This window comes from Macaca fascicularis, chromosome 10 (genome assembly GCF_037993035.2).
Source record: "Macaca fascicularis isolate 582-1 chromosome 10, T2T-MFA8v1.1".
NCBI lineage: Eukaryota > Metazoa > Chordata > Mammalia > Primates > Cercopithecidae > Macaca > Macaca fascicularis.
This window is the reverse complement of record NC_088384.1, coordinates 101,804,226-101,822,695: the sequence shown is the minus strand read 5'-3', so window position 1 is coordinate 101,822,695 and position 18,470 is coordinate 101,804,226. Positions and strand designations below refer to the sequence as shown.

At 46.8% G+C, this 18,470-nt stretch overlaps 1 protein-coding gene and 1 non-coding gene across 3 annotated transcripts; one reads left to right on the top strand and one right to left on the bottom strand.

Annotated features, from left to right (window-relative positions):
• The first annotated feature begins 1,204 nt into the window (after positions 1–1,204).
• On the top strand, positions 1,205–16,924 carry WFDC3 (WAP four-disulfide core domain 3). Of its 2 annotated transcripts, none has more exons than XM_015429884.4 (6): positions 1,205–1,363; positions 1,917–2,045; positions 3,315–3,461; positions 13,818–13,949; positions 15,536–15,721; positions 16,696–16,924. In XM_015429884.4, the coding sequence occupies exons 1-6, from the start codon at positions 1,282–1,284 to the stop codon at positions 16,710–16,712; spliced, it is 693 nt and encodes a 230-aa protein (XP_015285370.2). In that variant the 5' UTR covers positions 1,205–1,281; the 3' UTR covers positions 16,713–16,924. The 2 variants fall into 2 exon arrangements, with proteins under 2 accessions (XP_015285370.2, XP_005569228.2); XM_005569171.4 differs by having other exon boundaries at positions 13,815–13,949.
• Positions 12,145–12,270, bottom strand: LOC123567372 (U6atac minor spliceosomal RNA). The gene has a single exon (XR_006690287.1). It is a non-coding gene; the product is annotated as a U6atac minor spliceosomal RNA (small nuclear RNA).
• Positions 16,925–18,470: the final 1,546 nt, after the last annotated feature.

Genomic DNA, 18,470 nt, shown 5'->3' with positions numbered 1-18,470 from the left:
ATTGTGCAGTGAGCCGAGATCGCGCCACTGCACTCCAGCCTGGAGGACAGAGGGAGACTCTGTCCCCCCCCCCCCAAAAAAAAAAAAACCATATTAGGCACATGTTAGGCCATCAACAAATGTTAATTATCTCCATGAGCCAACATCAATCTTATAACAATAAGGGCAACTTCCTGGCTCCAAACTTTTTCATCCTATTAGGGAGGTTTTAACCTTGTACCTGCCCATAGGACTAAGCAGTGCCAGTGGACACCATTGGGTATCACAGCTGACCAAAGGCATAAAGAGGACAGATAAAGAAAAAAAGAAATAGAGGAAAAAGAAATAAAGGTGGTATATGTAGGCAGACTATCTGAGTCATACATAGCAACTGTTCTCTTGAGTTCTGCCAGCTAGCCTTCATACAGTCCAAGAATGGCCTGTGTGGGCTAGAGGGACAAAGATGTAGGTGTTTGGTGCTTTTTCATTAGTTCTTAACAAACTCAACTACTGCCTTTCTGTAGGTTTTTGATAGTTTCTCCCCCCGCCTTTTTTTTTGAGACAGAGTCTCACTCTGTTACCCAAACTGGAGTGCAGTGGCATGATCTCCACTCACTGTAACCTCTGCTTCCTGGGTTTAAGCTATTCTCCTGCCTCAGCCTCCCAAGTAGCTGGGATTACAGGCATGTGCCACCACGCCTAGCTGATTTTTGTATTTTTAGTAGATACAGGGTTTTGCCATGTTGGCCAGGCTGGTCTCGAACTCCTGACCTCAGGTGATCTGCCCACCTTGGCCTGTTTGATAGTTTCTGAGTGGTCTGTTCCATTCTGTCTTTTCTGGGTTGCTAGGATGAACAATTTTGTTATGCTTGGTTATGTTATTAGCTTTGGCTATTTTCTTAAGCAGTGTCATGAGTCCCTCCCTCTGTCATTTGGGCTAAAGCCAGGTCCTTCCAATGCCCTTTAGGGCACTCTTTGATTCTTTTTCCAATGGCCGTCCTTCCATTTTTCCAGCCACCCACTAGGTTTCTCATCATCCAGGAATATTGTGTATATTGCTTATAGAGTTTGATCCTCCTATCACATGTGCCCTTTGGAAGTGCCAGGAATTTCCCCACACTCCAGCAGCCAATCCCTCTTCCTCTTGTCAGGAGAAGATATTCTTGATAGTATTGTGAAAGGGAAGGCTTTGGGACTGGGTTTGGGGCCATCCCTAGTCCTGCCCATACCTCAGCTGATACTCTGGGCAAGGTGTACAACTCTAGCCTGAACTAAGCTCTCATCCCAACTCTCAGCATCATCATGATGTTAAGCTGCCTCTTTCTTGTGAAGGCACTTCTTGCTCTTGGGTCCCTGGAATCCTGGATAACTGCGGGAGAACATGGTGAGCTATCATTTGGGATCCCTGGCCAAGAGTAACAGAAAGTGACTAGAGGAGAGAAGTCATCCCCTGCCTTCTGCCAGAGCAAGGTTGCTCGTAGGTGGAGATGATCATCTCTGTAGGACAGGACTGGATGAATAGATTCTCAGGATGGCCTGGGTCGTTCTTCCTGGCTTTCTTTACCCTCTCTGGACAAGGAGATAAGACTTCCAGTTGGGCTTACTAGAGGTTCTAGCTTTTCCCTAGAACTCATTAAATGAGAACAGGATCATCCCAACCTTTCTCTCTCGTTATCTGCGGGATGGCTGCTCCTTTAGTAGTGGTGGATGTATGTTAGTATTTGTGTATTAGGAGGGGAAGGTGGTTGCAGAATTTTTTTTTTTTTTTTTTAAGAGACAGAGTCTCATTCTGTCACCCAGGCTAGAGGGCAGTGGTGCAGAAATATTTTGGATAGAGATGCCTGGAGGGGCTGAAGATCCTTGAAATATGTTTGGCCTCCATTCCCCATTTTTGAGGCCTGGCTAGTTACCCCAAACTCACATGATATCTTTTGCAGCAAAAGAGGGAGAATGCCCTCCTGATAAGAACCCATGCAAAGAGCTGTGCCAGGGCGATGAATTGTGTCTGGCTGGGCAGAAGTGCTGCACCACAGGCTGTGGTCGGATCTGCCGAGACATTCCTAAGGGTATGTTGGCATGAGGGGCAAAATCTGGGCGTACTCTCTGACATTGCCTCTGGGATAGATGGAAGCAGAGAGCTTCCCACCTCCTAGGTTGCCTCTTGAAGTCTCACTTGCCTAGAGTACTTCTTCTTTACTCTTTTAGGGTTCCTCCTCCTTTAACTATTCAGAATTATTCAGTGCCCCCAGTTGTCAGGGAAGAACACACCATCGATTATCTATGTCTTTTACTTTCGACTCAAAGTTCCTGTGAAGGCTGGAGGGAAGAGTTGTAAAGGGAAGCCTGTTTAAGATAATGATTAAGAAAGTAGACCCTAGAGCCAAACAGACCTTTTTAAGCCTTAAGCCTTAGCTCTTTATAAATCTTAAGCTTTTAGCCTCAGTTTCCTCATCTATAAAATGGGGGTAATTGTGAGGATCAAATGAGATGTTCATGGCGCAAGGTAAACATCAATAAATGTTACAGTAAATATTTGCTATTACTATTGTTGTTATTATTGTCTCTTTGTCTTTTTTTTTGTTTTTGTTTTTTTGTTTGTTCTTTTGTTTTTTGAGACGGAGTCTCGCTCTGTCGCCCAGGCTGGAGTGCAGTGGCGCGATCTCGGCTCACTGCAAGCTCCGCCTCCTGGGTTTACACCATTCTCCTGCCTCAGCCTCCTGAGTAGCTGGGACTACAGGCGCCCGCCACCGCGCCTGGCTAATTTTTTGTATTTTTAGTAGAGACGGGGTTTCACCGTGGTCTCGATCTCCTGACCTTGTGATCCGCCCGCCTCGGCCTCCCAAAGTGCTGGGATTACAGGCGTGAGCCACCGCGCCCGGCCGTCTCTTTGTCTTAACACCAGGGTTGAGAGGCTTAAATGAAGCTCAGGGCTTCCTTTTTCTGTTTTTCCCCTCTGCTGTGCCCGTGGGTGTTACCAGGCACTATTTTCTCTCTCTCTCTCTCTTTTTTTTTTGAGACAGAGTTTCGTTCTTGTTGCCCAGCCTGGAGTGCAGTGGAGTGATCTCGGCTCACCACAACCTCGGCCTCCCGGGTTCAAGTGGTTCTCCTGCCTCAGCCTCCCAAGTAGCTGGGATTACAGGCATGTGCCGCCACGCCCAACTAATTTTGTACTTTTAGTAGAGACTGGGTTTCTCCATGTTGGCCAGGCTGTTCTCGAACTCCTGACCTCAGGTCATCTGCCCACCTTGGCCTCCCGAAGTGCTGGGATTACAGGTGTGAGCCACGGCGCTGGGCCTATTTTCTCTTTTCTTTGGCTGTCTCCCTTTTTGCTATAGGGAGGAAAAGAGATTGCCCCAGGGTTATTCGGAAACAATCCTGTTTGAAAAGGTGCATCACTGATGAGACATGTCCAGGTGTAAAGAAATGCTGCACGTTTGGCTGCAACAAGAGCTGTGTAGTCCCAATCTCTAAACAGAAGCCGGGTAAGAAACGCTGTCCCCACACCTCATGGTCTGTTTGGTCTGCTTATTTATTTCTCAAATATGCACATATCAACTTGCTGGTTTTACTTTGCTTTGAAAACACAAGTGTTTTCAAAGTGCCTGCTATATTCTGAGAACTTAAAAAAAAAAAAAAAGATATACAAAATGTGCACAAGCCACGATGATTTGTGGTATGTGACATGGGCAGAGAGAGAAGGGTGCCAGAAGGGCAACCTCGACTTACCCTCATTTGCAGACCCCTTTGAAAACCGTTGGGTAGGCCGGGCGCGGTGGCTCAAGCCTGTAGTCCCAGCACTTTGGGAGGCCGAGACGGGCGGATCACGAGGTCAGGAGATCGAGACCATCCTGGCTAACACGGTGAAACCCCGTCTCTACTAAAAAAATACAAAAAACTAGCCGGGCGCGGTGGCAGGCGCCTGTAGTCCCAACTGCTCGGGAGGCTGAGGCAGGAGAATGGCGTAAACCCGGGAGGCGGAGCTTGCAGTGAGCTGAGATCCGGCCACTGCACTCCAGCCTGGGCGGTAGAGCGAGACTTCGTCTCAAAAAAAAAAAAAAAAAGAAAACCGTTGGGTAGCCGGGCGTGGTGGCTCACGCCTGTAATCCCAGCACTTTGGGAGGCTGAAGCAGGCTGATCACGAGGTCAGGAGATCAAGACCAGCCTGGCTATCACGGTGAAACCCCGTCACTACTAAATATACAAAAAAAATTAGCCAGGCGTGGTGGAGGGCACCTGTAGTCCCAGCTACTCAGGAGGCTGAGGCAGGAGAATGGTGTGAACCCGGGAGGTGGAGTTTGTAGTGAACTGAGATCGCACCAGTGCACTCCAGCCTGGGCAACAGAGACTCGGTCTCAAAAGAAAAAAAAAAAAAAAAAAGAAAACCATTGGGTAATTCCTAGTTCCCATAATCAGTTGGTGATATTCTCTGTTCTGTTAAAATCTTAGCCTGAGAATCTGCAGAGATGGCAAAAAAAAAAAAAAAAAAAAAAAAAAAGAATATTGATGCCTACGGAAGGCGGCACACATTTCCCCACTCATTTGCTCCTGATATTCTTTTTTTTACTTTTTTTTTTTTTTTTTTTTTGAGAGGGAGTCTCGCTCTGTCTCCCAGGCTGGAGTACAGTGGCCGGATCTCAGCTCACTGCAAGCTCCGCCTCCCGGGTTCACACCATTCTCCTGCCTCAGCCTCCCGAGTAGCTGGGATTACAGGCACATGCCACCCCACCTGGCTAATTTTTGTATTTTTAGGAGAGATGGGGTCTCACCATGTTGGCTGGGTTGGTCTCATACTCCTGGCCTCAAGTAATCCACCTGCCTTGGCCTCCCAAAGGCTGGCGTGAGCCACCGTGCCTGGCCGAGAACTCACATTGGATTGGGTGGTTGAGGATGGCATGTCTGGAGTGACATTTAAGCTGCAACCTGGAGGGAGAGTTGAAGTTAGCCGGGTGAAGGGTATGATGGACATTCCGGGAAGAGAGAGAAGCACATGCAGAGGTCTTAAGATGACTAGGAGCTTGCCACATTTGAGAAATGGAAAGAAAGCTAGTATGGTTACAGTAGAAATGGGAGGGAGAGAATGAAGGCAGATGAGGATGTAGACCAGTGAAACTAGGGAGGTAGCAGCGGGGATGGAGAAAGGTGCCACAGTTGAGAAAATTTGGAGGTAGAAGTGACAGGGCTCTGTGTTCTATTCCTTCTCTGTTCCCTTGAGAGGCCCCTAAAATGTGTTAGAAATTGATGGCATATCTTCTATGTCTAACCCCTTCCTATTTTCCTCTTGTTTCACGATTTTCATGGCTACTTTTGCTTATTTGTGCTTCCAAATGTATTTTATTATAATATTATCTATTTTTCTCCATCATTCTCAAATACTAAGACTACATTCACTGGAGTGATGTTAGATATATAAATTAAATTAGCTTAGGGAGAACTGCTATTATTATAATGTTGAATCTTTTTTTTTTTTTTCTTACCCTGTTTTATGGTACTGAAATGTTCATTTTTTTTTTTTTTTTTTTTTTTTGAGACAGGGCCTCACTCTGTTGCCCAGGCTGGAATGCAGTGGCACGATCTTGGCTCACTGCAACCTCTGCTCCCATGTTGAAGTGATTCTTGTGCCTCAGCCTCCTGAGTAGCTGGGATTACAGGCGTGTGCCACCATGCTCAGCTAATTTTTGTATTTTTGGTAGAGATGGGGTTTTGCCATGCTGGCCAGGCTGATATCGAACTCCTGACCTCAGGTGATCTGCCCACCTCGGCTCCCAAAATGCTGGGATTACAGTCATGAGCCACTGTGCCTGGCCTATGTTGAATCCTATGTCTTCCTGTTGATCAAGTGTATTTCGCATATTTCAGGGTGTTTTATAGTGTTAAAATATTTCTGCATAAATGTATGCCTAGGTATTTTATTTTCTTCTCTGCTGTTTTGAATGCCTCTTATTATGTTTTTAAAGGAACTGGAACCATTCTCTCATCTGAATGCATGTGGTGGCATGTTAGAGTGGAAAATCCTAGGTTTGGGTTGTCGGAGTCCTGGGTTCAAGCTTGAGGTTTGCCAGTTACTGGCCAGCAGGTCCCTGGGCAAGTCTTTTTGAGCCTTAGTTCCCTTCTCTGTAAGGTGGGAAGAATAAACTTTGAAGGCTTGTTGTAATTATTTAAATTATGCAAATTGTTTTGCCCTTAGTATATATTAACTTCCTTCCTCTTGCCTCCTAAGTGGACTGGGTCAGGAGGACAATTTCTTTTTTTTTTTTTTTTGAGACTGAGTTTCACTATTGTTGCCCAGGCTGGAGTGCAATGGTGCAATCTCGGCTCACTGCAACCTCCACCTCCCAGGTTCAAGTGATTCTCCTGCCTCAGCCTCCCAAGTAGCTGGGATTTTAGGCATGTGCTACCATGCTTAGCTAATTTTTTTTGTATTTAGTAGAGACAGGGTTTCAGCATGTTGGTCAGGCTGGTCTCAAACTTCTGACTTCAGGTGATCCACCCGCCTCGGTCTCCCAAAGTGCTGGGATTACAGGTGTGAGCCACCATGCCTGGCAGGAGTACAATTTCTAACCAGCCCCTTTATTCAAAACCAGGATGGTTTTCTTCTCCCCTGATCAATTCCTCTCTGAGACCCTGAAGCTCTGTAACATGTGACAACCTTTTTCCTTCCAGTCAAACCTCCCCAGGTAGGAGGCCCCTTGCTGGTAGCCATTGGGTCTGTCTGTGCCTGGCCTAGGCAGCTATCTTGGGCAGCCTGCCCATTTGAGAGAATGGAAGGTTGTTCTCCTTGCCAGGACTCTTAAGACCCAGCTCTGGAACCAGCCTGGGAATCTGTCTCAGGCAGGTCACTGACTGCTGGCAGGTAGGGCTTGCTATAATCTTCCCAGTGTTTGAAGCTGAGGGCTGAATTGTAGGGGCTAAGGGCGAGGCTGGCACCCAGGCACAGTGCCTTTGTGAGCTGCTCTGGCACCTGGCCAGCCCAGATAGGGCTTCCTTTTCCACTGGAGCTTGGCAAGCAGGCTAGAATAGTGATCTCCCGCAGATGTCCCAGAGCCTGCTGGGCTGAGTGGGGTTCCTAGCCTGGTGGGAGGTGATACTGGCTATTGCGTTGGCAGTTAACTACTTTCTACAGCTCCAGCCCTAGGGGAGGGCTAGGCCACTCACCCAACAGGACTGGTTGCTATACCTAACTCTACAGGAAGCTCTCTTTCCAGGGCTATGAAGAATTTCTGCTTTCCTTAAGCTCTGACATTGCCAGAGGTTTACCATGGCCAGTGCCGGTCTGTTTGGCACAGTGGAGACCAAACAGGTTGCCTTAGGGCAAGGGCAGATATTGGGTCCTGCTCTCATGACACTGTTCTAATCTGAACATGGATCTGTATCCTGGCTCTTTTGCTTGCGTGCTGTGTGGCCTTGGGCAAGTCCCTTCATTTCTCTGAACCTCACTTTTATCATCTGTAAAACGGGGATAAGGATATTTAGTGATAATGCAGTTGAGAAGAAATGCATTTTATTTATTTATTTATTTAACCACTGGAGTGCAGTGGTGTGATCTCAGCCCACTGCAGCCTCAACCTCCTGGGCTCAGGTGATCCTTCTGCCTTAACCCCTTGAGAAACTGGGACTACAGGCACAAACCACTGTACCCGGTCAGAAATGCATTTTAAAAAGTCTGCAGTAAACCTGCCAGATAATGCTCAAGAGCTCATATGGTCATGCCAAGTACCTCTGTGTTCTGGTCCACCCGTTCTCCACCTCCCCATCTATCTGATGGCTGACCTGTCTGTTTACTCACCCACTTATTCATTTATTCACTGTATATTGAGTGTGGCTACCCTACCTGGCATGTAGGTCTGCAGTGGTGAGCAAGGCAGTCATGGTCCTTGCCCCCCTGGGGCTTTGTCATGGTGTGACAAACAGGAAATAATTGAGAAAACAAATACATAATAACCGCAAGATGTGATGAGTGCTTTGAAGGTAATGGAAGAAAACGGAAGGAGGCTACTTTCATTTGAGGTTGGAGAGGTAGGCAGGGCCCAGACTTTGGGGAGTCTTCAGGGTTTCTCTCTTAGGCTTTATTCTAAGTGCAATAGGAAGCCTTTGAGGAGGTTTAAAAGCAGGAGAGGCCTTGTCCAGTTTTAATTTTAAAAAGACCACTCTGCCGGTATATGGAGAATGGATGGGGGCAAATGTAGAAGATGGAAGACCAGTTAGGAGGCTATTGTGGCAGGCTGGGAGAAATGATTGGGGCTTAGACTGGGGTGGAGATATTGCAGACATAGAAAAATGGTAGGCGGCCAAGTGCTGTGGCTCAGCCTATAATCCCAGCACTTTGGGAGGCCAAGGCGGGCAGATTACAAGGTCAGGAGTTTGAGACCAGCCTGGCCAACATGGTGAAACCCCCATCTCTACTAAAAATACAAAAATTAGCCAGGCATGGTGGCGGGCGCCTGTAATCCCAGCTACTCGGGAGGCTGAGGCAGGAGAATCACTTGAACCCAGGAGGCGGAGGTTGCAGTGAGCCAAGATTGCACCACTGCGCTCCAGGCTGGGCAACAAGAGCAAAACTCCATCTCAACAAACAAACAAACAAAACAACAACAACAACAAAAAACAAAACAAAAAAACCCCCCAAAACCCAACAACGACAAAAAAGAAAAATGGAAGGCTTACATGTTTGTGAAGGTAGAATTGACAGGACTGCGTGAAGAAGTAAGTGGCTGCAGGCATTGAGGGAGACAGGGTATAAAGAAGGGTGGTAGATATTCAGCTTGAGCAGTTGGGTGATGGTGGTGTTCTTTTCAGAGACAGGGACAACCTGGGGGAAGAGGTTTTGGAGTGAAGATTCTGATTCTGGCCTGAGAGTTGTCTTCTTGGGCCCCCTCATGGCTCACCTCCCCACTGTATGAAACCTGACCACTCCAGATCCCCTGTGACCCTCTGTTTTGCTTATTAATCACATATGTATTATCTTTTATGTAGGTTGATGGCATGGCCTCCCTGTGTGTCTGGCTGACCCTTTTCTAAAACCTCACTGTAGGTTGTATAATTCTGTACATACATTATATATGTATGTACAGAAAAGAGTTAGCATAATAAGCCTGAGACTGCTCTTCTTAAAAAGCCTTGCTGGCAAGGTTGGGCCTTGGCTGGCTTCTGGGAACTTGGATTTTGTGGGTGTTTGTCCTACTCTGACTGATAAGAGTGGTTCACTGTGCCTAAACTGTTTGTGTAAACATTGTGGTTTAGGCTGAACATCTGCTTTCCTTCTGAGAGTCTGGAATCTTGGTACGTGCTAGGCAGAGGGTGTCTGAGTGACTAGCCCCCAGTAGAGACCTTTCACAGTGAGTCTCTAATGAGTTTCCCTGGTAGAAAACACTTCACACATGTCACAATTCCATGCCGGAAGAATTAAGTGCATCCCGTGACTCTACTGGGAGGACTCTTGAAAATTTGCACCTGATTTCCTCTGGACTTTTCCCTTTGCTGTAATAAATCATAGCCATGGGTATGACTCTACACTGAGTCCTGCTAATGAATCACTGAACCTGGAAGTAAGTGGTCTTGAGGACTCCCTACACACTGGTGCATAACTTTTCCTAACCCCTAAAACTATCTACCACTGGGTCTTCTCTTCTGGCAGAACTGAGTGGAGTGAGTCCAGTGCTTCTTGGTTTGTTTTTGTGTGATCCTTGTTGCAGTGTAGGGGATCATCATGGTGTGTGTGTGTGTGTATGTGTGTGTGTGTGTATGTGTGTGTGTGTGTATGTGTGTGTTTGAGACAGAGTCTCGTTCTGTCACCCAGGATGGAGTGCAGTGGTGTGATCTCGGCTCACTGCAACCTCTGCCTCACGGGTTCAGGCAATTCTCCTGCCTCAGCCTCCCCAGTAGCTGGGATTACAGGCACCCACCACCACACCTGGCTATTTTTTTTTTTTGTGTGTGTATTTTTAGTAGAGACACGGTTTCACTGTGTTGACCAGATTGGTTTTGAACTCCTGACCTCAAGTGTTTCACCCACCTCGGCCTCCCAAAGTGCTGGGATTACAGGCATGAGTCACTGAACTGGGCCCATGATGTGGTTTAAAGGGCATGAGACCTTATGTCAGAGCTGGAGATTTGTGACTCAGTTCTGCTACCGTTGACCTCAGGCCGATCCCTGTCTCTGGTTGTCTGTCTCTCTATTTACAAGAGAAGCGGAGTAAGTTTGTTAGCTCAGAGGGCCCTTCTTGGGTTAAGAAGTGCTGAAATTTTACTTTTCCAACAGCAACTGGCATCTTTCTCTCAGACATAGTGGCAGGTTGGAGCTGAGGCAGCAGGACAGACTGTATTTCCTGGGCTTCAGCTTCATTCCTTTTTTGGATAGCTTAGAGTCTTGGGATGGGTGGGGAACCGTCATCCCCATTCTGGCTACCATTCCTATTTCTCTTCCTGATTCTTGGTAAGCTAATTGTGAGGTGATTAGAGAGCATGTCTTATGAGGAACTGAGCTTACCTAGCATGGCAAAGCCAGGATAGTGAAAGACAGAGGATCCTGCATGAAAGAATAGCATCCACCAGGTTTTTTGTAAGGTCTCTGGGGATAGGAAAAGGACCAACCAGATTTCAGATGAGTATAAAGAGGTACAAAGGGCCAGGCATGGCAACTCATGCCTGTAACCTCAGCACTTTGGGAGGCTGAGGTGGGAGAGCTGCTTGAGGCCAGAAGGTCAAAATAAGCCTAGTCAACATAGTGAGACCCTGTCTCTACAAAAAATATAAATAATTAGCTGGGCCTGGTAGCATGTGCCTATAGTTCAGCTACTTAGGAGGCTGAGGCGGGAGGATTGCTTGAGCCCAGGAGTTTGAGAGTTTGAGGCCACTGCACCCCAGCCTGGGTGACAAAGCAAGACCTTGCCTCAAAAAAAAAAAAAAAAAAAAAAAAAAAAAGGAGATGTAAAGGCTGTCTAGCTTAAGTAGAAAGATAGCGTAATCTGGCTTGGAGGTGGTGAGGCCCCATTAATTCCAGGTGTTAGAGCTGAGAGAAAGGGATCATGTGGCAGGGATTCATGTATAAGGCAGGGTGTCAGACTGGGTGGCATTGCTGGTCACTGGTCAAAAGCGAGGTGCTGTGACCCTCCAGGCCTCCAGGAAGCCTGGCCTGGAAAAGGGTAGAGGTAAGTGCTCCCTGCCTGGTCTTGAGGACGAGGGCAGAGAGTAGCAGAGAGCTCCTGGCTTTGGTCATCTCAGGGCCAAGCTCAGCAAAATGGTGAAATCTGGGATGTATGGCACTCCTAGATTCTAGGGCACATGGCATAATTTTATGAGAAGTTTATGTCACCGGGTTTTTCCACCAGGGAGATTTTTATGCCCCCCCTTCTCAACTGTGAGATAGAAGGCTTTTGTTCCTTGTTAAATGGATTTCAGTGTTTGTCAAGCAGGTGGGGAGGTGCAGGGAGATGCATTTGGTGGTTACAGTGACCACATTTTCTGAGTCAAAAATCAGGACACATAGTTTTGATGTGATCTCACAATAGCACAGGATATTTGAAATAGGGGCTGTTCAGGAAAATCCCAGGATACAGGGTTATGATGCCTGGGTTGTTTAGCTGCACGTATTCTCCTTGGATTCCAGTACTTGCTTTTTCCATCATAGGAGACTTCCTGGAGCCAGCTGTATGCAATCATACTTACCTGTTCCTGCTCAGAGGCACTGAGCCAGTCTTGCTTTGGTTTTCTGCGAAATTCTTTAATTGCCTGTCACCTTTCTCTTTACTTAAGAAACTTGAAATAAACACTAAGACGAATGAGTCATGGTGAATTGGTTTGGTTTGGATGTGGCCTTCTTTGGGTGTGCCTGCGCCTGGGGCCCTGGCCAGTTGCCTGCATGTTTTAAGGGTAGAGTAGTAGAAAAAGTACTTTACCGCAAATCAAGAGGCTGAGTGTTGTCCTGCCTTGCTGCTGACTCACTCTGTAGTTCTGGGCAAGATCCTCCTCTGAGTTTATTTTAATAGGGAATGTGTTTGGCTGCACACAACAGAAAATTAATCATATAGGGGTTTGTTTTTCTCATACAACAAGAAGTCCTGAGGCTGGGATGGTGGCTCCATGATGCTAACAGGGATGAAACTATTTCCCTGTTTCTTCTTAGCAATTCTTCTTTTTTTTTACATTTACATTTTATTATTTTTTTATTTTGAAAGACGATGGTTAGATGCCACAAAGTAGGTGGCAATGCTTGAACCGTATGCGTGTTCTCAGGCCCAAGGGCCTTTTGCATCCTTGTCGAGGGGAGTGCTAACCTTCTCCCCTTTCATGCAACACTCCTTTGCAATTCTTGACCATTTCGTTATGCTGAGTTGCCTCCTCATTGAAAGAAGGCTGCTCTGCCTCTCCGTGTAATGTCTGTCTTTGGACTGGAAGAAGAAAGAAGTGAGGGAGCAGTTTGAAAGGGGTATTCCCTGTGTCAGGAGGACAAAAGTTTCCCAGTTTATGTCCTAGTTTGTGATCACCCCTAGTTGCAAGAGAATATGGGGAAACAAATCATTTTAGCTGGACCTGTTGCCTCTCAGAATAAACTTAGTATCCGGTATCTATTGCTGCATAACAAACCATCTCCAAACTTCATGACTTAAAGCAATATAGTTACTCTTTTTCACAGTTGTGTAGGTTGCCTGAACTTGGCTGGGCAGTACATATACCCACATGATATAGCCGTGGTCATTCATTTAGCTGCATTCAGCTGGGAGCTCAGCAGGGAGCTCAACTGGAGCCACCACGTCCAGGATGACCTCTCTTCTAGGTTCTGTCTCCGTGGGGCATCTCGTCATCCCATAGTATAGTTCAAGCTGCTTTATAACATGGCGGCTGGTTTCCAAGAGGAAGTATTCTGAGTGGACAAGCCCCAGTATGCAAGTGCTTATCAAGCCTCTGCTTACATTACATTTGCTAATGTCCCATTTGTCAAAGTCAGTCAGATGGTCAAACCCAGAGTAGGCATGGAAGGGGACTACACAAGGGCCTGAATCCCAGGAGATAAAGTTCACTAGAGGCCACCATTGTAAATGTCTGCCACAGGGAGAATTCACGGAGAATATTGGCCACAGTGGGTTAGACCTGAACAGTGTTTTTCAAACTGTGAGTCCTGAAAGCAATTTAGTAACTAGGAAAAAGAAGAACTAGAATATAAAATATCAGGGTGGGCTGGGTGTGGTGGCTCACGCCTGTAATCCTGGCATTTTGGAAGGCTCAGGAGGGAGAATCACTTGAGCCAGGAGTTTGATAACAGCCTGGGGAACGTAGTGAGACTCTTTCTCTACAAAATAAATAAATAAAATTAGCCTGGTGGCTTGTGCCTGTAGTCCTAGCTACTCAGGAGGCTGTGGTGGGAGGATCCTTTGAGCGCGGGAGTTTCAGGATGCAATGAGCTATGATTGTGTCACCATACTTTAGCCTGGGTGATACAGTGAGACCCTGTCTCTACAAAATAAATAAATAGATAAATAAAATTAGCCAGGCCTGGTGGCATGTGCCTGTAGTTCTAGCTACCAGGAGGCTGTGGCGGGAGGATCCCTTGAATGTAAGAGTTTGAGGCTGCAATGAGCTATGATTGTGCCACTGCACTTTGGCCAGGGCAACACAGTGAGACCCTGTCTGAAAAAAATCAGATGTATTGCAGATACATGATACACACACATATGTACATTATATATGTATATAATGTATGTATATAAATACATAACTATATGTGTATATGACATGTATATAAATATATAACTATATATAAACATACACATGGGATACAATGAAAAATGTGTTTCATACTGTGGGCCTGAGCATCTCTGGGCTCCAATGCTTTGTTTCTGTAGCAGAGTTTGGTGGTGAATGTCCTGCTGACCCCCTTCCGTGTGAGGAGCTGTGTGATGGGGATGCATCCTGTCCCCAGGGGCATAAATGCTGCAGCACCGGCTGTGGCCACACCTGCCTCGGAGACATTGAGGGAGGTATGTTGGCTCTTTGGGGAAGAAATCCTTGAGTGTTTCCTGAAAAGAGTGCTTCTCTTTCCCTTCCTGAGAGGAGCTAGGATTCTCATTCTTCTTGTCCCTGTAGTCCTCCAACCCACAGCAACCGCTTCTTCTAGGGCCGAGGGGCCATGCCGACATTAAAAGAACTAGGGGGGAGGCACTGTGGGTCAGTAGGAACTACCTGGGCTGGAAGACAGACAGTGTGGCTTTTGGTCTTGATTCTGCTGAGGTTTTGCTCTGTGACCTTGGGTAAGCAAACCCTTCTTTTTGAGCCCAAGTTTCTTTATCTGTAAAATGAGAGAGTTGCCTAAGATCCTGATTTTCAGATCTAATTTTTAACAAAAAGCTTCTCCCCTGCCCCAAATGAAATCTTAGTTGGAAACATATATATATATATGGAGTCTCGCTCTGTCGCCCGGGCTGGAGTGCAGTGGCACAATCTCGGCTCACTACAAGCTCTGCCTCCCGGATTCACACCATTCTCCTGCCTCAGCCTCCCACGCAGCTGGGACTACAGGTGTCTGCCACCATGCCTGGCTAATTTTTTTTTTTTTTTTTTTTGTATTTTTAATAGAGACGGGCTTTCACTGTGTTAGCCAGGATGGTCTCGATTTCCTGACCTCGTGATCAGCTTGCCTCGGCCTCCCAAAGTGCTGGGATTACAGGCTTGAGCCACTGCGCCTGGCCCATGCCCCGCTAATTTTTATATTTTTAGTAGAGATGGGCTTTCATCATGTTGACCAGGCTGGTCTTGAACTCCTAATTCACCTGCCTCGGCCTCCCAAAGTGCTGGAATTATAGGCATGAGCCACCGCACCCAGCCGGAAACACACACACACACACACACACACACACACACACACACACACACACACACACACACACATATATAAACATAAAAGCATTCCTGTTCCAATGCCTTTTTTTCTTCAACATTTTTAAAAAACAAATATTTTTGAGTGCCAGGCACTGTGGATCTCCATTAAAGAATCATTGACTCTGGTGCTATCTTAGTCCCTTTAGATTCCCAGGCAATGCTCAAGGCTGAGGACAGACTCTTGTCCTTATGTAGCTTATAGGCCATCAGGGAAGATAGACATATTCCTTTTAAGTAAGAGATTATCATGAAGTTTGATGAGAGGAAGTATACAGGGTGCTACAGGAACACAAAGCAGGGACATCAAACCTTGTCTAGGGTGGCAGAGGTCACCATGAGGAAGTGACACTATGAATCCAGAGCATAGGGGGAGAGGGTGGTGGTCTGGGAGGCTTGTCCCTGCCACATGTCACTCACCCCCACCCCAAACCTGCAGGGGTATCAATCCCTGAGTTACCTCTTGGAACTCCCTTTGGGGCACCATTTGAAAACTCTGGGCTCAGAGTTCTCTTGGGTTCCTAAAGATTCTCAGATCCTCCAGCTCCATGGTTTCCCAGCCAGTTTAGTTGGGTCTAGTGAGGGTCAGGGGTTGATTGACCTAGAGCCTCTGTGTGTAAGTTCTAGATGGGAACATGGAGATGGCGGAGCTGACACCCTGTCCCTTTTCTTGTGCCTGTTGTTCCCACAGGGCGGGGCGGTGATTGTCCAAAAGTTCTGGTGGGCCTGTGCATTGTCGGCTGTGTGATGGATGAGAACTGTCAAGCTGGAGAAAAGTGCTGCAAGTCAGGCTGTGGCCGCTTCTGTGTCCCACCAGTCCTGCCCCGAAAACTGACCGTGAACCCCAACTGGACTGTGAGGTCTGATTCTGAATTAGGTGAGTACAGTCCATTGTCATCAACAATAACAGACAACTGCTATGTGCAAAGCACTGGCTTAGGTACTGGGAAGGGGACTTCAGAAGGTCAGGAAAAGTCTAGTTGGAGAGAAAGAAACTATGTCCCAGATGAAAACCCTCATGCAAACAGTACAGGCTTACATCTGTTCCCAGGTGTGGTGAACCTGTGTCCCAGATGAGAACCCTCATATAAACAGTACAGGCTTACACTTGTTCCCAGGTGTGGCTCCCTGGGAAGGTCTCTGGGAGAGGTGGGATTTGATCGAGGCCCTTAAGGCTAGGCAGATGCGACAAAGTGAGGATAGCACACGGACATGCCAGACAGGTAATCTGGTGATTGCTGGCAAAGGAACACAGGGTGGGAATGTGTGGGATATGTTTGGGAGGTGAGAAGTGGGGGCAGGATGGGTAAAGGAACAGACATATCCCAGTTTTTCTTTTTTTTTTTTGAGATGGAGTTTCACTCTTGTCACCCAGGCTGGAGTGCAATGGCACTATCTCAACTTACTGCAACCTCTGCCTTCTGGGTTCAAGCAATTCTCCTGCCTCAGCCTCCCAAGGCTGGGATGACAGGTGCCCACTGTCATACCTAGCTGATTTTTGTATTTTTAGTAAAGACGGGGTTTCACTATGTTGGCCAGGCTGGTCTCAAACTCCTGATCTCAGGTGATCCGCCCGCCTTGGCCTCCCAAAGTGCTGGGATTACAGGCGTGAGCCACTGTGCCTGACCATATCTCCAGTTTTTTTTTTTTTAATAACAGGAGACATAAAGTTGACATCTGAATAATACGAGCCTTCAGTGCCAGTTTGGATTGGATTGTCTGGGAAGCAAGGAGCCATTTAAGACTTTTGAGAGCAATATAGGCCAAGCTTTCCTAGCGTGGAGGGAAAACATTTTGGGTAGCTGAAGCCAGGAGGGCACAGCTGTGACTTGATATTTCTTCTACTTGCAGAGATCCCAGTGCCCTAGCTGTGCTGATTTGTCTGGAACTTCTGTGGTAACTCTGGAAGCTTTTCCTGGTAGTCAAGAGAGGGTGACATCCTGGGGCCTGTGACATTTCCAGGGGCACTCATGGCCCTCTCTGCTCTGCTTCTCCTCCTGCTGCTGACCAGAGCATGGGAAACAGCCCTGGATTGGGCAGTGGGTGTGTGGTGCTTCTCTTTCCCAATAAAGGCTGGTGCTGACCTCTTGTCTGTGCTGTTTGAGGGCTCAGATGATATGGGAGAGCTAGAGGGTATGAGTGTACTTGTGGGATTGCACGATTTACATATTTAGGACAGATGGGTAATCCATTCTTTGTGACGACTCTGAAAATGGGTTTTGGTTGGGTGTGGCTAGGGGAGCGATGGGTGGAAACTAAACTGAGAGTGACTTGCCTTAGATGTCTTTCTCAAGCCCTGGTGGGGGTGGAGGTCAGTCTCTTTTAGACCTGCTGACCTTCTTCTTTTATCGGAGAATGTAGGTTGAGGGTGGAACAGGGGTGAGTGGCTAGTTTTTTTTATTTTATTTATTTTATTTTTTTGAGATGTATTTTTCTGTTGCCCAGGCTGGAGTGCAGTGGCGCAATCTTGGCTCACTGCACCCTCTGCCTCCCGGGTTCAAGCGATTCTCTTGCCTCAGTCTCCTGAGTAGCTGGGACTACAGGCACGCTACTATGCCCTACTAATTTTTGTATTTTTAGTAGAGGTGGGGTTTCATGATGGCCAGGCTTGTCTTGAACTCCTGACCTCAGGCGATCCACCTGTCTCAGCCTCCCAAAGTGCTGGGATTATAGGCGTGAGCCACTGTGCCCGGCAGAGTGGCTAGTTTCTTGTAGTTGCTGGAATGTTCCCACCTTGGACCTCCTTCCTTGAGGGCCAGCCCTTGGCTCCAAGACAAGCAGTTTGTCCCCTCCAGGTAGCTTTATTTTAGGGAGGGGATGTCCCTAGGTTCTTGGGACCAAGACAATTTTTTAAAGTTATGTTTTTTATTTATATGAAATGGATTATATTGTGTATCTTGGAGATCTTTCATGTCATCATATATATTCTTTTAATAGAACTCTATGAATGGGTAATTTATTTAATTAGTTATCTTTTTTTTTTTTGAGACGAAATCTTGCTCTGTTGCCTAGGCGGGAGTGCAGTGGCGCGATCTCTGCTCAGTGCAACCTTCGCCTCCTGGGTTCAAGCAATTCTCGTGCCTCAGCCTTCTGAGTAGTTGTGCCTTTGACTGTTGTAGTAGAAACCCTGTCTACTAAAAATACAAAAATTAGTCAGGTGTGGTGCTGTGATAATATGATTAAAAAAAAAAACAACTATGTGCATGTATTTGAGTTTTTAAATAAACAACAAAATGATAAAACAGTGGAAGAGGGATCTTCCAAAATGTTCAGCAGCCCATCACACAGACACTGACCCTTCCCAGTTCCCTGCAACATGATCCTGGAGTCATGGATGTTCCTGGTATGGCCACTGTAAGGTTCATGCCAACCACTGTTTTTTGAATCAGGCAACATTGACATACACCTACTCTACTCAAAAGATGAATGTTCCGAACCAGGTAGAAACCAGAATTTCACATGCCAGAATGAAAATAAGGGGGAGAAGTCACAAAAACTCAGCAGTGGCCGGACACAGTGGCTCACACCTGTAATCCCAACACTTTGGGAGGCTGAGGCAGGCAGATCACTTGAGATCAGGAGTTCGAGACCAGCCTGGCCAATACGGTGAAACCCCATTTCTACTA

Bases quoted from the DNA above. Each gene is read 5' to 3' on its own strand.
- WFDC3 (XM_005569171.4), top strand. From the start codon at position 1,282: ATGATGTTAAGCTGCCTCTTTCTTGTGAAGGCACTTCTTGCTCTTGGG. The intron at 1,364-1,916 runs GTGAGCTATCAT...TATCTTTTGCAG, and splicing joins GATAACTGCGGGAGAACATG to CAAAAGAGGGAGAATGCCCT. The intron at 3,462-13,814 runs GTAAGAAACGCT...TTGTTTCTGTAG, and splicing joins AATCTCTAAACAGAAGCCGG to CAGAGTTTGGTGGTGAATGT.